This window comes from Pteronotus mesoamericanus, unplaced genomic scaffold, assembly GCF_021234165.1.
Source record: "Pteronotus mesoamericanus isolate MK-2021 breed Mesoamerican mustached bat unplaced genomic scaffold, CSHL_Meso_final contig_164, whole genome shotgun sequence".
In the NCBI taxonomy this organism is placed as follows: Eukaryota; Metazoa; Chordata; class Mammalia; order Chiroptera; family Mormoopidae; genus Pteronotus; species Pteronotus mesoamericanus.
The window spans coordinates 14,206,758-14,222,819 of NW_026555065.1; the positions used below are offsets into that span (position 1 = coordinate 14,206,758).

General features: G+C 38.4%; 1 protein-coding gene across 4 annotated transcripts in view; it reads left to right on the plus strand.

Moving 5' to 3' along the window:
• Window positions 1-1,219: 1,219 nt before the first annotated feature.
• The window catches only part of ATOSA (atos homolog A), a 92,524-nt gene continuing 77,681 nt past the window's right edge, over window positions 1,220-16,062 (plus strand). For 2 of the 4 annotated variants that reach the window (XM_054565407.1, XM_054565408.1), the window contains exons 1-2: window positions 1,220-1,489; window positions 2,292-2,406. Coding sequence is in view for 3 of the 4 variants with exons in the window: in XM_054565408.1 (XP_054421383.1) it covers window positions 2,391-2,406 (16 nt within the window). In the remaining variant the exon portion in view is untranslated. Of the gene's footprint in view, window positions 1,490-1,827; window positions 1,967-2,291; window positions 2,407-16,062 lie in introns of those variants that run through there. The other 2 variants (XM_054565409.1, XM_054565410.1) reach the window with 1 other exon arrangement.

Consider the following 16,062-nt stretch of genomic DNA (forward strand, 5'->3'; position numbering starts at 1 on the left):
TGTACTTCACAAAATCTTTTCCAATGTAAAAATTCTCACTGTAAAACAGTGAGTACAAAGACAATAGTAAATCACTTATACACCTTTCCTGTTGTGATTCTTGTATGCACAATTATTTCTTTAAAAGAAATTTTCTAACGAAACCAAGAGCTTGGCAAATTTTGTCTTTTTCCTTGCCTCTGTTTTGAGCTCACAACCCATATATGTACTTTGCCTATTAACTGAGTAGCTAACAGCTTCAGTGCTTGTTAGGATTGCTTTTTAAAATTACAGCAGATCCTTGTCATCTGTTTGTGTTTGAGCGATGACACAACATCACAACACGAAATGTAATGTCACATTGTTACAGCACAACAAGAAAATTACAGCTCTCCAACAATAACACGGTGTCAAAAGTGTCCTCCTGGCATGAGTCAGTGTTTTAGATGTTGTAAAAGCTATTTTTAGCGCAGCGAGTGCCTCGGGAGCTTGGGTTCCGAATCCCACTAAAATCACTAGTGATTGGGAAAAATCTAGGGCGCGGGGGTTTGTTCTTAAACTCTCTAATCCCTGGTGTGCATGGAGCCCACTCTCCTGTCCTGACCACATCAGACCCAGTCCCACCGTGAGCCGCAATCCACTTGGGGCTCGGTCACAAGTCTGCGCCAGCATCCGTGTAAAGGAGGAGGAGACTAAAATTATCCTCCACGTCTGGGTCAGGCCCTCGAATGACATCTCCCCAGTTACCCTGTGCTCTAATAGCGCAGCTCGTATTCCTGGTTCCAGACGCGCCGTAGCGGGCTCAGAGCTCAGAGCCGAGGCGACCGCGGCCGAGCGCCCCGCGCCTCTCTGGCCTCCGGAGCTCAGCCAGCCGCACGCAGCCTCCACCGCCCCTCTCGTCCTCGCAGAGAACGGACACCTGCACCCAAACCCAAGCCCCCCAAACTATCAACCCGGGGCGCGCGAGGCGTTGCCATAACAACCAGGCGCCAGCCGCGGAGGCCGCCGGGGAGGAAGTGACGAGCGGTGGGTTGGCTGTTGTTGGGACACGTGACCCGGGCAGTGTTTTGACAGGGCAAACAGCAGAGAAAGAACTGGGCGAGCGAGGGGGATCGGGAGCTGGGCGCCAGAGCTAGAGACAGCGGGCGGGCGAAGAGCTGGCAGAGACGCGGGGCAGGCGGGCCGGCTGGGGGCCCCGGGGTTCGGGTGCGAGTCGGTCAGGGCAAGGGGCTGAGGGCTGGGAGCGGAGCGAGGCTGCAGCTGAGGCGGGGTTGGATGGCCACAGGGGCGCCGGGGAGCAGCGTCCGACTTGTCGTCTCGGGCCCCCATGGTCCCCTAACGGAGCCCTGGGGGGCGCTACGCGCCACACTCCGCTCTCGCCAGTCCTGCGCCTCCCGGAGCCTCGGGTCTGAGGTGGGAGTGTGATGTGAGTCGCCGGGCGAGCGGCTGAGAGAAGTGCCAAGAGGAGGAGGGATCGGCACCGGAGAGGAGAGCGAGTTAGGCAGCAGAGGTCGGCCGAGGGAGCCATGAAAACAACTCTCCAGTGGGGAGAGGGGCTGGCGTGGCGCTTGGTGCGGCGGGGCTGAGGGAAGTCCAGGGCCGCGCGGGACGGCTACGCAGAGCAGGGGCGAGCGCCTGGCCGTGAACTCCTGCCCCGGGCGACCTCAGGCCTGGCCACGCAGAGCTAAGGGTGGTAGGAAGCGACCCGGGACAGCCCCGTGGAGTTCGTTTGGGGCGGGGGGCTGGGCTCGAGGAGGTGACTGGCTTAGCTTTCTGACCCTCTTATTGTGTAAACTTGGCCGCGGTTGCGGCTGAAAGGCTAGCCGGAGGGTAATTACACAGGTGAGGCCCCTCTGGGCTGGAGGACCACTTGGGGAGGCTCCAGGGGGTCTTCAAGTGTTTCCTGTGCCCAGGCACCAGGTCGGAGAATTTCTATACCAGCCACTGCGGAGGTGCCACTGTTCCCAGCGGCGTTTTTTACAAAGGGGTTAGTTAGCTTGTGTTGCTTGAGTCTTTTTTTTTTTTTTTTTCTTTGCCTGTACCTCCAGGTTATAAATAGATCTTCTTTTGGTTCGGAGACACTGTGTCAAAGAAGGACACTTTGGCCTGGAGAGTACCAGGGCGGGGGAGAGGGGTGCTCGGTCCGGAGGAGACGGGGGAGGCGGTGCAGAAAGTTTTGCTTTTTTCAAACCTGTCGATGGTGCTGTCACCGCAGTTAGTGCCAGGAAGAGGCCTAACTGTTAACAGTAGTTTTCTTGCAAGGTCTGAGTGTTAGAACAGGACCTGATTAATTTTATTTTGGTCTCTTTTAGCATTTTGCAAACAGCAGTAGCCACAGAATAAGCGGCGAGCCTGTTGAAAGAACCCACACGTGTATTTTACAGCACCCTGGGTGGAAATTGGATGTGAAAATGAAGCCAGACCGAGGTAAATGATTTATTTAAGTAGGTTTTTTTTTTTTTTTTTTTCCCTGTGCCCCATTTTAGAAGCGTTAACCTAATTCTGTGGGAGGACCAACTCTTTGTGTATTACATATGATGACTTGTTTCTGTTACAGATTCCAGCTGGTAAGGTAGAGAAGGTGACAATGGAAGAGTGAGTTAGGATCTAGATGGGAGGATAGTCCTCAAAACTGAAGTAATTTCCAGAGAGATTCTGTTGTAACTCAAAATGAAATTGTCAAGAACAGCATTTGTAACTGTTGCCACAATACTTGGTATCATTTTAGGGTTACCGGTACGTTATTCATTTTAGGTGAAGTCAGTCTAACTTCAATTTTAAAGAGGTTTACAATCTTTTTCAACTTAAAAAGTTAAACTTGATAAGAAAATTTAGTTTAAGATTGTTTTATTACTAGTTTTATTACTAGTATTGCTTTCATTGGCTGATATTTGTGCTTTAGACAAACTCAAAAACTTTGCACCGTACTCCAGGGCCTTATTCAATATATCAGTACATTGGCTAGTTAGGGCTAGTGAAATCCCTAATGATAAGTAAATATGTCATTTCCTTTCCAAACCTATATTTTCAGGATTTAGGAGAATAACTTTTTTAAAGACTTTAGAGGAATTGAAAACTCGTTTATCAGTTTTCTTTTGATTAAGGCATGGACCAAGATGAGACTTTGATTTAGTAGTAGTTCGGAGTGAAGGCTTTTCAGTCAGATGGGGACTTGGTTCCAAGGAAAATTGTAAGAAGAGAATTACTGTATTTGCTAGGGAGTTGGACCAGATGACATAGTTCCTTCCAAAGCTGAGACTTTAGGAATGAAAACGTTAATTTATCCTCATACGAATTAAATGTTCATTTTTAAAAAGATATGTATTAAACTGGTTTTCTTCATATTTTTTACAAAGTGGATTAGAAAGACAAATTTTCTATTCTACTTAAAATATGTCTTTGGAACTAGTGTCTTTTAAAATGTGCTCAAAAGCCATAGCATGTGTGGCTCAGTTGGCTGAAGCGTCCTTCTGTCCTCCTCCTGTAAACCAGACGGTCTCAGGTTTGATTCCTGGTCAGCTACCATACCTTGGTTGCCAGTTTGATCCCTGGTCCGGGGCATGTAGGAGGCAGAGGCCACCGCTCGATATTTCTCTCTCACATTGATGTTTTTGCTTTCCCCCTTCCTCTCTCTCTAAAAAACCAGTGGGGAAAAAAAGGGATAGATAAATAACAAACAAACAAATAAATAAATAAAATGCACTAGAAAGAAGTTGAGAAAGCCAGACTTAATTCAGTGGCTTAAGTTAGTTTTAAGCATTTGGTTGTTTTTTAAAATCAACTATGCATGAAGTATTAGTAAGTATATTGCTACAAAGTAGGTTGTTCGTATTGAATCCCAAGTTAGACTTTTAGATTACATCAGTGACTTTGGAAAAATGGCACCAAGGTCTGTAATTGCATCAGAATAAACAAGCAAGTAAAATCAAAGTTGCTGTGTGTTTTGGGGTTTGTTATTGTTGAGTTGCTTTCAGGTTGTAAGCAGTTTAAAAATATTTGTATACAATCTCTGTTTTAACCAAAACTAGTACTAAACAATAAAATGTTACTTATATACTGATAGATTATTTGGGAAAATAAATGAATTTATTCATTAAGGCTCCTAAAGAAGTAACATTTTTCCCTCTAAAATTGTATCTTTCTTAAGTATTGTGTAAAGATGTTGGGATTGCAGGTTTAGTGTTATAATTATATTTCATAGTAATAATATGACTCTTTAGCCTATGGCTTTCTTTTGACCAGGACCCAAAGTAAGTAACATCTTTTATTTTGCAAAGTAGAATAGAAATACTGAACTAAACTTTGCACCAGTCTTGCCTTGCTATGTGAATGTGGTATTGTATTTTCTGGTCTATTTCTATTTTTAAAAATTGCTGTCACAACCCATTGAATTGATTTCTTGACCTGAAGCTGGAGAGACACAGTTATGGGCAAAACTTAGTTAGATGACAATAATACTTCATTTTTTCCACACTGGTGTCTAAGAAACTGTTCTATATGAGTGAATTTTCTGGATAATTGAAACTTTACTCTTTAAATGCCAAAAATATTTTCAGTTGTAATCATGATATATGGACCTCTAAAATAGTAATGCTTCTTTGCCATTAAGAAAAAAGGAAAAACGATATATAGAATCAACGTAGTTTAATTTTTACTTAATGATAAAGGGGCATTTTATGAATGTCAACTTTGTACTCTGTCATAATCTAGAAATGCCCTAAAGACATTTAAATTTATACGATTTTTTTTTGCCTCTAGCTTAAACCACGTTAGCAGTTTTTTTGGTTTTTAGATTTGATTTTTAAATTCCCATCCTATGAACAGTCTTTGTTGCTAAAATGCTTATTCTTGCCTCCTTTTAATTTCACCACTTTAAGTCTCTGGGCTAGAGAACTAGATAATCATGCTTAATACTGAGTCTTTAATACTAATGCTTAAAATGAGAGGAAATAGAAGAACCCTTCAGATATTCATTCAGAATCTGAATAAAGTGCATAAATTCTAGTGTAGGAATTTGGAGACATTAACTTAGTGAGATACAGCTGTGCTTCAGAGAGTTTCTAAACAAGTACAATAGGAGCTTCTTATCCTACATGATGGGGTGTGATAGTTGGCTAGTTGAAAAAGACAGTTTAAGTGAGAAATTATTTAAAAATAACACCCTTAATTATTTCATCTATCTTTTGATGTACCATCGGGCCCTTTTGGGGGGTGAAATAGGGCCTGTTTTTCAGTTAGATATGATTTTTTTTGTATAAACCACACCAATAATATACACCTAGTTTGATTTCTTTAAAATGGAATATGACTTTGCAGGGCAATCTGAGGGTAGACTCTTCTACATTAAAAAAATTAAAAATTACTTTAAATGTTTCACATGACTTCATAGGTGTCTTGTACACATATATTCTACAGGCATTTGTTTTGCGGAGAGAGTAGAATATATGTTCATCAAAATATGTTTTCTCCAAAGCACTCAACATAGTTTTCACTGAAATAACATTTTTTGCACTGATTTCATTAGCCTATATAATATTTAAATAAATTAGTTAATTTCAAGAGGCATAAACAGATTTGGGAACAAAGGTCATGTACTAGTAGAAGTAAAAGCATGCAGGCAACCAGAAAGCACAGTAAGTCCTCAATTAATGTCATGGATAGGTTCTTGGAAACTGCAACTTTAAGCAAACCAATGTATAACAAAACTAGTATTCCAATAAGCTAATAGATATAGAGTTCAGTACCTATAACATACTTCTGGTCACAAAAACATCACCAAACTTTTAAATGAAGACCCCACACACTTCTAACATTAAACATGGAAATAAATGTGAGCTATACATACATTTAAGAAGTTTGATAAAAACAAGGAAGATAATTGTTTTCCAACCTGCTTATTCCAGTTCAAGGTCGCAGATGGCTGGATCCTTTCCCATCAGCTCAGGGCACAAGGTGGGAACCACCCTGGACAGGACACCCTTCCATTGCAGGAGGCATCACGCTACACCCGCACTCACTCAGCCTGGGACAAGCTGGACACACCATTCATCTCACACACGCATCTTTGGGATGTGGGAGGAAACTGGAGGTTTCCCAGGCAGACACAGGGGAACATGCTAATTCCACACAGACAGTGGCCCCACCTGAAAGTTGATTCTTTTTCCTTGCCAACATTATAATGAAACAGTGCTATTCAAGGAGCTAATGTACCCTAACAACTGTTAGTGTCTTTTAGTTTGCTTTTATGGAGTGTATAAGAAGCATTGGCCAATCTTGCTAGCTGGTTAAGTGAAAGTCAGGAAAGCTTCTACTGCACTTAGAGCTAATTAAGATGTTACAGCAATTTTAAACCTTTTTCATCTCATGGTACACATAAACTAATTACTAAAATTCTGCAACACGCCAAAAAATGTTATATTTTTTGCCAAGCTGAAACAAATATGTGTAATTTTGATTCATTCACACCAGACGGCTATTGCTGTGTTGGCTGTTGTCATTTTTAAATTTGACAGTCTAAGGGAAAAGAGGTCAGTGCCCCTGACTAAATAGTCAGGAATTGCATGTTTCAAAAATTCTTGTGGGCCGTGTCCTTGTAGCTCAGTTGGTCAGAGCATTGTCCCAACATGCCAAGGTCGCAGGTTTAATCCCTGGTCAGGGAACATACAAAGATCAACCAATGAATGCATAAATGAGTGGAACAACAAATTAATGTTTTCTCTCTCTCTCTCTCTCTTCCCTGCCCCCCCTTTCCTCTCACTCTCTAAAAAATCAATTTAAAAAAATTGCTGTGGTACACCAGTTGAAAATCACTGATATAGTGTGATTGCTACATTTCACAATTGTCGATAGTATTTTACCATTGTCTGAGGTAAATCTTTTTATTTTTTTAATTTTTAAGCAGTTACATAACATTACTTGGGCAATGCTGCTAAATAGGACTCTTTCATGTCATCATTAGCACAGGTTTTGGAATCAGACATGTATTTGGATCCAGCTTACATTACTAGCTAGCCATTCAATCTTCACCAAATTACTTAATCCCTGAGTCTCAAGTTCTTTGTAAAATGGGGATAAATCAGACTTCTCATAGTTGTTAGGATGAAATATGACAGTATTTGGCACCTAGATATAAATTAAATGATAACCATGATCATGTTAAACAAGACATTATAGATGTTTATATGTTGGTCAGTTATAAAAGGTATTCAACAGAGGTAAGGAAATAATCAAATGTGCAATGACCTAACACTATTTTGTTTTGTTTTATATTCATAGTGTTCAACCTGCTAAGGCTCAAGCAGATTTAATCGGCTATTAATATATATTTATCTGAGAAAAATATAAAAACTACAAAAGGATGCTTGCTATATATGTGTAATTTATTTCTTTATATTGTCATTTGTTATTACAATTACAGTTTAATTTCTCTATGTAAGAGGTGACATGGGCAGACTAAGCTTCCAAGGAATAGATTTTTAAAGGCTCTTACCTGCTGAGTAAAGCTGGGCAGCTGGGAAGGTTAAATAACATTACTCCACCTTGTACTCAAGGATGTCAGGTTTGGAGCTGGTCCTAGACATGTATTGAATATGTCCAGTGTTTCAAGAGAAGTCTAAAGTGTGATCTTTGTGTAGAAGTAATTAAAAACATGTTGTAAATGTATGGTATTTCTAATTATTTACTTTCAAATAAGTTGCATTTTTTCCCTATAAAAACATATTTCAAAGTAATGGTATATAACTTTACATTTTGATTTCAAAAGTTCCCAAGATTTCAAAATCTGAAGTATATGGTATTGTACACCAAACTGAGTAGAACAAAATGCTTTCTAATTTAAAAGATTAACATCAATTTGCTATGCTTTATGTTTTGGTTAGAAACAGTTTTTTCATCAGACACTTCTAAGACTGTTATCTGAACTTACTATCTGTTATGGAAGATGAAGGCCTATAATATCCAGTAAATCATAAATAATTTAAACATACTGTATTTCAATTCATATTTGAACACATTGTGGGCCATCTATGATTCTTAAGTTAAAGCTCATTGTGCAAAACCTTTTCCACAAGCAAAATACCAAACAATATTTTTTTGAGATTAAAAACTGAAAGGAGTGTTGTCTTAGTTTTTACTCTGCTATAGATTGTTTGTTTTCCCTCAAACTTTTTATATTGAAAAGTTAACCCCCAAGGTGATGGCAGGAAGTGGAGGCTCTGGAAGGGGAGGAGGTCATGAGGGTAGAGTCCTCCGGAATGGCATTATTAGCCTATAAAAGAGGCCCAGTAAATCTCCCTCACCCCTTCTTTATCTGAGGTTATAGTGAAAAGACAGCTGTCACTGAATCTACTGTCTCCTTGATCTTAGACTTCCCAGACTCCAGAACTGTGAGAAATAAATATGTTTAAAAGCTACCTAGTTTATTTTTTTATTTATTTTTTAAAATTTTATTGAAATGTTTTGGGTAACATTGGCTAATAAAATTATATAGGTTTCATGTGTACAGTTCTAGAATACATTATCCGTATGTAGAATTATGTGTTCACCACCACAAGTCAAGTCTCCTTTCATCACCATTAATCGCCCCCGTGCCCTCTTCTACCTCTTCCCACACTCACTTTCCCTGTGGCAATCACTATACTGTTGTCCTTATACGTGAGGTTTTTTGACTTTGGGGTGGTTGGTTTTTTTTGCCTAATGCCTTCCCCTTTTTCACTCAGCCTTGCAACCCCTCTCCCCTCTGACAGCTCTCAGCCTGTTCTGTGTGTCTATGAGTCTGTTTCTATTATGTTAGTTTATTTTGTTCATTAGATTCCACATATGAGTGAAATTATATATACTTGTCTTTCTCTGACTGGCTTATTTCACTTAGCATAATACTACCCAAGTCCATCCATGCTGTCACAAAGGATAAGATTTACTTCTTTTTTATGGCTTAGTATTCCATTGTGTAAATGTACCACAGCTTTCTTATCTACTTATCCACTGATGGATACTTGGGCTGCTTCCAAACCTTGGCTATTGTAAATAATGCTGCAATGAACATAGGAGTGCATATATTCTCTCAAACCAGTGTTTCGGGTTTCTTTGGTTATATTCTCAAAAGTGGAATTGCTGAGTCATAAAGCAGTTCCATTTTTAATTTTTTCACGGAACTCCATACTGTTTTCCACAGCGATTTCACCAGTCTGCATTCCCACCAACTGTGCATGAGGGTTTCCTTTTCTCCACATCCTCTCCAACACTTGTTTGTTGGTTTATTGATGATAGCCATTCTGACAGTTGTGAAGTGATACCTCACTGTGGTTTTAATTTGCATTTCTTTGATGATTATTGATGTTGAGCATCTTTTCATATGTCTGTTGGCCATCTGTATCCCCTCTTTGGAGAAGTGTCAATTCAGTCACCTAATTAATGGTATTTTGTTATAGCAGCCCAAATGAAATAAGATACCTCTTTTCTGATTATATTTCTAATTTATCTTTTGCAGTTCCCCCCATTTGAAGCTAAGGATTATAAAAGCTGAGGGAATTTTAAACTTAGAATAACTTCATACTGATTCTTTGGTAATAAAAAATTGAAATTGTAGTACCTGGAAAGAGTATTTTTCTTAGCAGGTAAATGAAAGTCAATCTGTCAGTAGTTAATTCTGTCTTTGCTTAAATGGGTAAAAAAATCAGAATAATTTCTTGATTATGTCAGACTTTCTTACTAAACTAAAACAGGATGGACTGGGTAAAAATGACAGTAGCTTAAAAATATTAGACAGTAGTTACATGTAATACCAAAGACACCCAGCAATAATCTGAGTTGAGTTTTGACATATTTTCCTATCCATATAAAAGTTACTCATCCAATGAAATTACAAGGCCTTTTGCCTCTTCCCCTTGTTCACCATGCCTAGCCCCACTGGCTACCTTTTAGTTTTTGATTACTACTCAAGGCCATATATGCACTATTCCTTCTGCCAAAAAGTCTTTCTCTTCAGTCATCACTTTGGTAACCCTTGTCATTCTGCTGATCTTGGCTTAATGTGTATTTGCTGAAAGAATGAATGACTAGTGTGTCTCAATGTTTGCAGATCAAATAGGAGCAGAAGCAGATGGTTAGCAATCATTAATTGTTTTACTGACACCAACTGAAATTCTGCCAGTCAAGGGATTTGTTTGAATTATTGACTATCAGGCTATTATCACAACTTTATATCCAAGTTTTATTTATGTATTTATTTATTTCTTAAATTTTTTTATTTGTTGATTTTGAGAGAGAAAGGAGGAAACATCTATTTGTTGTTCCACTTTTTTATGCATTCACTGGTTCATTCTTGTATGAGTCCTGACCACGGATCAAACCCACAGCCTTAGTGTTTCGGGATGATGCTCTGACAACTGAGCTACCTGGCCAGGGCTATACCCAATTTTTAGAAAATAGATTTAAAATACACTTGCCTATAACGTAAAGGAAAGTTATATTTTTAAAAACTGATTACATCTCACTGAATTGAAATAAAATTCTTTGAAATAACTAAGAAACAGACAAAAGTTATTTTGTATAGATGGTCCCCAGTTTATAATACATCTGATTAACAGGAGATCCACATGCAAACATTTGCAAGAAGTTCTCTGTCTTCCATCCACCATGCTGAATTTCTTTTTGTTGCTCTGTGTGTGTGTGTGTGTGTGTGTGTGTGTGTGTGTGTGTGTGTGTGAGAGAGAGAGAGAGAGAGAAAGGGAGAGAGATTGAAATTAAATTCCTTGGAGAGCTTTAGGTTTACAAATACAAGAAGGTAGGATAAGTTAATAGGAAAAAGACTCAAAGGATTTAGAGTTTAGGTTATGTCACTTAAAAGTTTTCTCATCTGTGAAATAATACTGGACTCAAAGCATTGATTCAGAGTTTCAGGTAAGAGAATGTGTCAGAGAACTTGTAAGCTGTGAAGTGCTGTGTATATGTTGACTAGTTTACTTATGGGCAGGAATGTGTATGTAGATGAGCAGAAGGCCAGATGCTTCCCAGTCCAGCCAGGTGCATCTTAGTTGGAGCCACTCTGTCTAAAAATATCCGTTCACACAGTGCCTGATTTTTTAGAAAAGTTTTTTTTTTGTTTTTACATTATGCCAACTAGAAATTCATTTAGATTAATAAATATATATTTAATTACACATTTTTGAGGACTATTGAAATGATGGCCATACTTTGGTATAAAATTAGCTCAAAGGAGTCCTTAGTTGCATGCTATAATACAGGAAGAGTAGATACCCTAAGGCTTTATAGTCAAACTTAGAAACTCTAACTTTAGCACTTACCAGCCAAATGGCCTTGAGGAAATTACAGAGCCTGTCTGAACTTCAGTTCTTTTTGTTCTAACACCATCAACCTTAAAGATGGTTGGAGAAACTAAGAACCTATGGTTTAGCGCCTAGAATGTATCTGGCACAGGGTAGGGATTGATGAGTGTTTTACTTCCAAGGATACACAACTTTAATCAGCTGCACTGAGAAAATGGTCCTTCCTTCCTTCCTTCCTTCCTTCCTTCCTTCCTTCCTTCCTTCCTTCCTTCCTTCATTCCTTCCTTCCAACAGAAAAGCATATAATTTGTTTAGCCTTTAAAAAGAAATGGCGATCTAAAGAAATGAGTAAACCCAAGTATTTCTATACTAGGTGTGATGAAGGTTGGCAAGCTGTAGAAAAATGTGATAGGTATAAGCTAAAGGTAGTAAACTGAGGGAAACTTAGCATGACCTGTTTATTCAGATTCCTTTAGGCTTCCCTCTGCCTTTGAAGATAAGGATGTTCCTTTCCTATGGATATCAGGAGGGCACTTCTCATATGAGGGTCTTATGACCTGCTTCAGGGAAGATAGAGGTTGTCACAGAGTCATTCTTGTTACCTGTACTTGTCAGAGAATGAGTTTCAATGCTCTGTTGTGAAGGTTACTCAAAACAGGCGAAAGATACCAACAGACCCTTATTGTGTTCACTTTGAAACATATTCTGTAATACAACCAGAGGAACTAAAAACCAGCATTAAACTATACATCTATAATGCGCATGCAACAGGAGAGGGGAAGTAGGTAACTGGAGCACACCAACTATTTCTGGGCAGTAACATACCATGATGAACACTTTGAGTAGCACTAAGGCTGAGAGATTGGGGTGGGGATGGACACTAGAAGAAGGTTGATGGAAAATAATAGAGTAGTGACATAGTGTCCCAATTTGCTTTTTTCTTCATTTCAGAACATTACCTAGGATTGATTCAGTGCTTGGGGGCATGGCCCTTCTGTTTCCATAACTCAGAATTTAGATTTGTTCCATGATGCTGCAAGTAATGGCCATTATAGGTTAAGAAATTTTGATAGGCTAGTCTGGGAATCTAGTCATAACTCACATTATTTATAAATAATATTTATTCCAAGTATGACCATTATTTACTTAAAAACTTATCTTTTTGGGAACACAACCAATTTGTAGTTGGCGATTAATATTTTAAATTAATATGAAGTTTCCATTTTCTAATTTTTCCACTTATCATACATATATTGTTCAATGGAGTTAAAATTTGATATCAGTATCTGAAATCAGGCCTTTTTGTTGTTGTTTTGAAATCAGGTAATTTAAAAACTTTATCCTGCCCAGGCCAGTATGGTTCAGTTGGTTGGAGCATTGTTCCATACACCAGAAGGTTGGGGGTTCAATTCCTGGTCACGACACATACCTAGCTTGCAGGTTTGATCTCTGGTCAGGGACCATATGGGAAGCAATCTATTGATGTTTCTCTCTCATCGATGTCTCTCTCTCTCTCTCTCTCTCTAAAAACAATAAACATTTTTTAAAAGATTTCATTTTTATTTCTTTATTTTTAGAGAGAGGGGTAAGGAGAGCGCAAGAGAGGGAGAGAAACATTGCTGTGAGAGAGAAACATTGATTGGTTGCCTCTTGAAAGTGCCCGTACTGGTAACCAAATCTGCAAACCAGGCATGTGCCCTGACTTGGAATCAAACCAGCGACTCTTTTGTTCTGCAGGATGACACCCAACCAATTGAGCCATACCGGTCAGGGCAATAAACATTTAAAAAAAATTTTTAAATACTTTATCCTGACATCTAGAAATTTTTTTTTAACATTTTTAAACCATATCACCAATTTGCTTTTGTGATATGATGGTTTGTCACATAATAGTGGGTCATTTCTACTTAAATTTATAATAGTAAGAGAAGGTGTAACTTTAGCACTTACTATTGGCAAATTGCTTTTTGTTTTTGAGGTTAGTTTTAAAAATAACTTTAGGTTAAAGCTCTATGTCATATTTGGTTTACTTGATGAAAGGATACTGATATACAAGAAATTCTGATTTATTCATTTTACAAAAAAAATAGCCATAAGGGTGTCTTTAAACTTCACTACTTTGCTCTATAATTTTACTTATGTATAATTTTTAAAAATTTCAAACCCTTAGAAAAGTTGGAATCATACAAGTAACATCCAAATGCATTTTGATATATGAACATTTTACCCCTTTTGTTTTATATCTTACTTGATAAGTATGTAGATAGGTAGATTAAATAGACATAGAGGTTTGTTTTTTAAATAATTTGAGAGCATGTTGCAGACATTATGATACTTAAACCCTGTGTACGTGGAGCTTGCTAGCATCAGCTCACAAAAGCTGATTTGGTACATTTCTTCCCAAACTTGCATCAAGTTGGTTGCCTGAAATCAGCAGTAGTGGCCATATTTGTACCATGGAAGTTGTCATTGTAACAAAGCAGGGCTTTTTTTCCTCTGGAGCCAATTAACCATGTATGACCACTGCATATATCGCCCCAAAATAACTTTCTTCTACATACCTGCAGTTCACTTAACACACTCAAGAAATCCAACACTGACGCAATACTGATATCCAGTATGCAGTTTACATTCTCGTTTCCCTGGTCATCCTATTATCACCTTCAGGCACGTTACGGAAGTTGCTTCCTGTTATAGAAAGGGAGTTAGACTTGTGTTGGACAGCATTTAGAAAGGCTTTAGAGTACACTGTAAGGACAAATAAAGGTAGAAGTGAGTAAAATTACTGGCTTTTGGAAAAAGACAGTTAGGTCATGTAAATTGAATCAATTATAATTTTAGCAATTTTTCCTTATTTTATTTAACTTAAAAAAAATTACTTGGACAAAGTAGCTTTAAGAGACAAAGTGTTGATGAAATTTCAAGTTTTTTTCAATTGAAGAAGAATTGTATTTGAATTTGGGAAGAATTATATTTTTAATCCTAAAGCTTCAGGCTACCTCTCTGACCTCATTTCTTAGTATTCTAAGGTTCCCTGTACTTTGGGTACATTGATCTCACTGTTCTTCAGTCACCACAAGCATGCTGACACTGTGGGGCTGTTGCATTTGCTGTCTCCTTTTAGAATACAAATCTTATGACTGTGTCATTTACTTCATTTGACTTTCTGCTGGGTTTGTCACACACTCCTCAAAACACCCTTCCCTGATCATCCTATCAAAAAGAGTACAGTTTTTCTCTCTCTTCTCTGCATTACTCTTCTTCGTGGTCCTTGTCACTGCCTAATCCAGTGGTCTATATCTATTTATTTCCTTTTCTCTTTTTCTCCCCAATAAGAATGTAAGCTTCATGAAGGCAGGGACTTCGTGATATTTGTTCACTGCTGTTTCCCCATGTGTGGACTAGTCCCTGGCATTCAGTACCTGCTCACTAAGTATTGTTAAATGAATGCTTACATGCATTTTAGTGTCTTTGTAGTATAGGATAAAGTTATTCCTGGAAAATGTTATACATTACTTTTCTATAATTTGTTGGTGTTGTAGCCCTATAGAATTAATTCTCTAGTGTCAGTGTTTGTTTCTAAGTGAGGATATTTATGCCTACTTCTCAAGGTTATTGGAGGATCAAATGAGATATCTACACAAGACATTTGCAAACTGAATAAATGGTCAAAGTAATGTCTGCTATCAAAGTTCATAGGTAATGATTGATTTCAGCTGGCATGAATAATTTCAGAGCAGAGATAGCAGCTGGGTTGAGCCTTAAAAGAGAGGTATGATTTGGATAGATGGAAATTTACAGAAAATGAGAGGGAAAGGTCTGGAAGAGAGGACATTCTGAGCAATTAACATGTTCAAGGGATAGCATGTACATTTATATGAATTGGAGGGCTTTCCTCTCTATTTTCCCTTTGCCACCATTCTTTGTAATATATGGAGATTAGTGTTCCCTTTTATGAAAATGTTGGGAATATTAACATAGTATACGATACTGAAAATACCATAGCTATTTTATGAAACTTTTTTGTCAGAGACATAAATTGAATTACTTCTTATAAAGTGTCTGTGTTATAACAAATACAGAGGAGAAAAACAAAATGTTGTTGGAGATTCCTTCTTTCATTCCTGATAATTGCTGGCAAAACTTAATCAACTCTGTGGGATTAGAGGCCCTTGAACCTTCCAAGCTTATGTGCTCTATGAGAGCAAGAAGATCCCCACACTACTGATAAGCTTTCCTAGCTGTGTTAAGGAGAAAATGGACTCATATTCTCTCTCTCAGTCAACCAGATAAACACTTTCACACCAAAGCGTCAAGAAAAAATGTTTTTTTTCCATAGGAGGGATTTGTTCAGTGTACTTGGTAGAAAGAGCACAAAGCAGGAAATCTTAGAGTTCATCATTCATAACTCCTTTCTTAAAAATTGTTTCTCTGGGAATGTATGTTCTTAAGTTGGTGTACTAGCAGTTCAGAAGCTGAGATAAGGGACATACCTGTGTCTTTGAGGAAGTGTATTCAAATCTTAGTAATTATTGTGTTGATTGAATGCTGGTCGTGGAGGCCTATTTCTGTAGTGCAGCATATAATAACTCTGGCCTGTGCTTTGTCTTGTAGCTTATCTTGCAGAGTTCAGGTAACTACCAGGGGACTCTGAAGGCTAACAATGAAAAAAATTCTCAGGTTACATGGAGTTACAGATTAAATTCCATATTGAAGAGCTTAAGACATGAAAATGCTTTTGTTATTCTGAAATTACTCTCCAAATCATGCTCTTGCTAGAACAGAGTTGGAAAGGTCC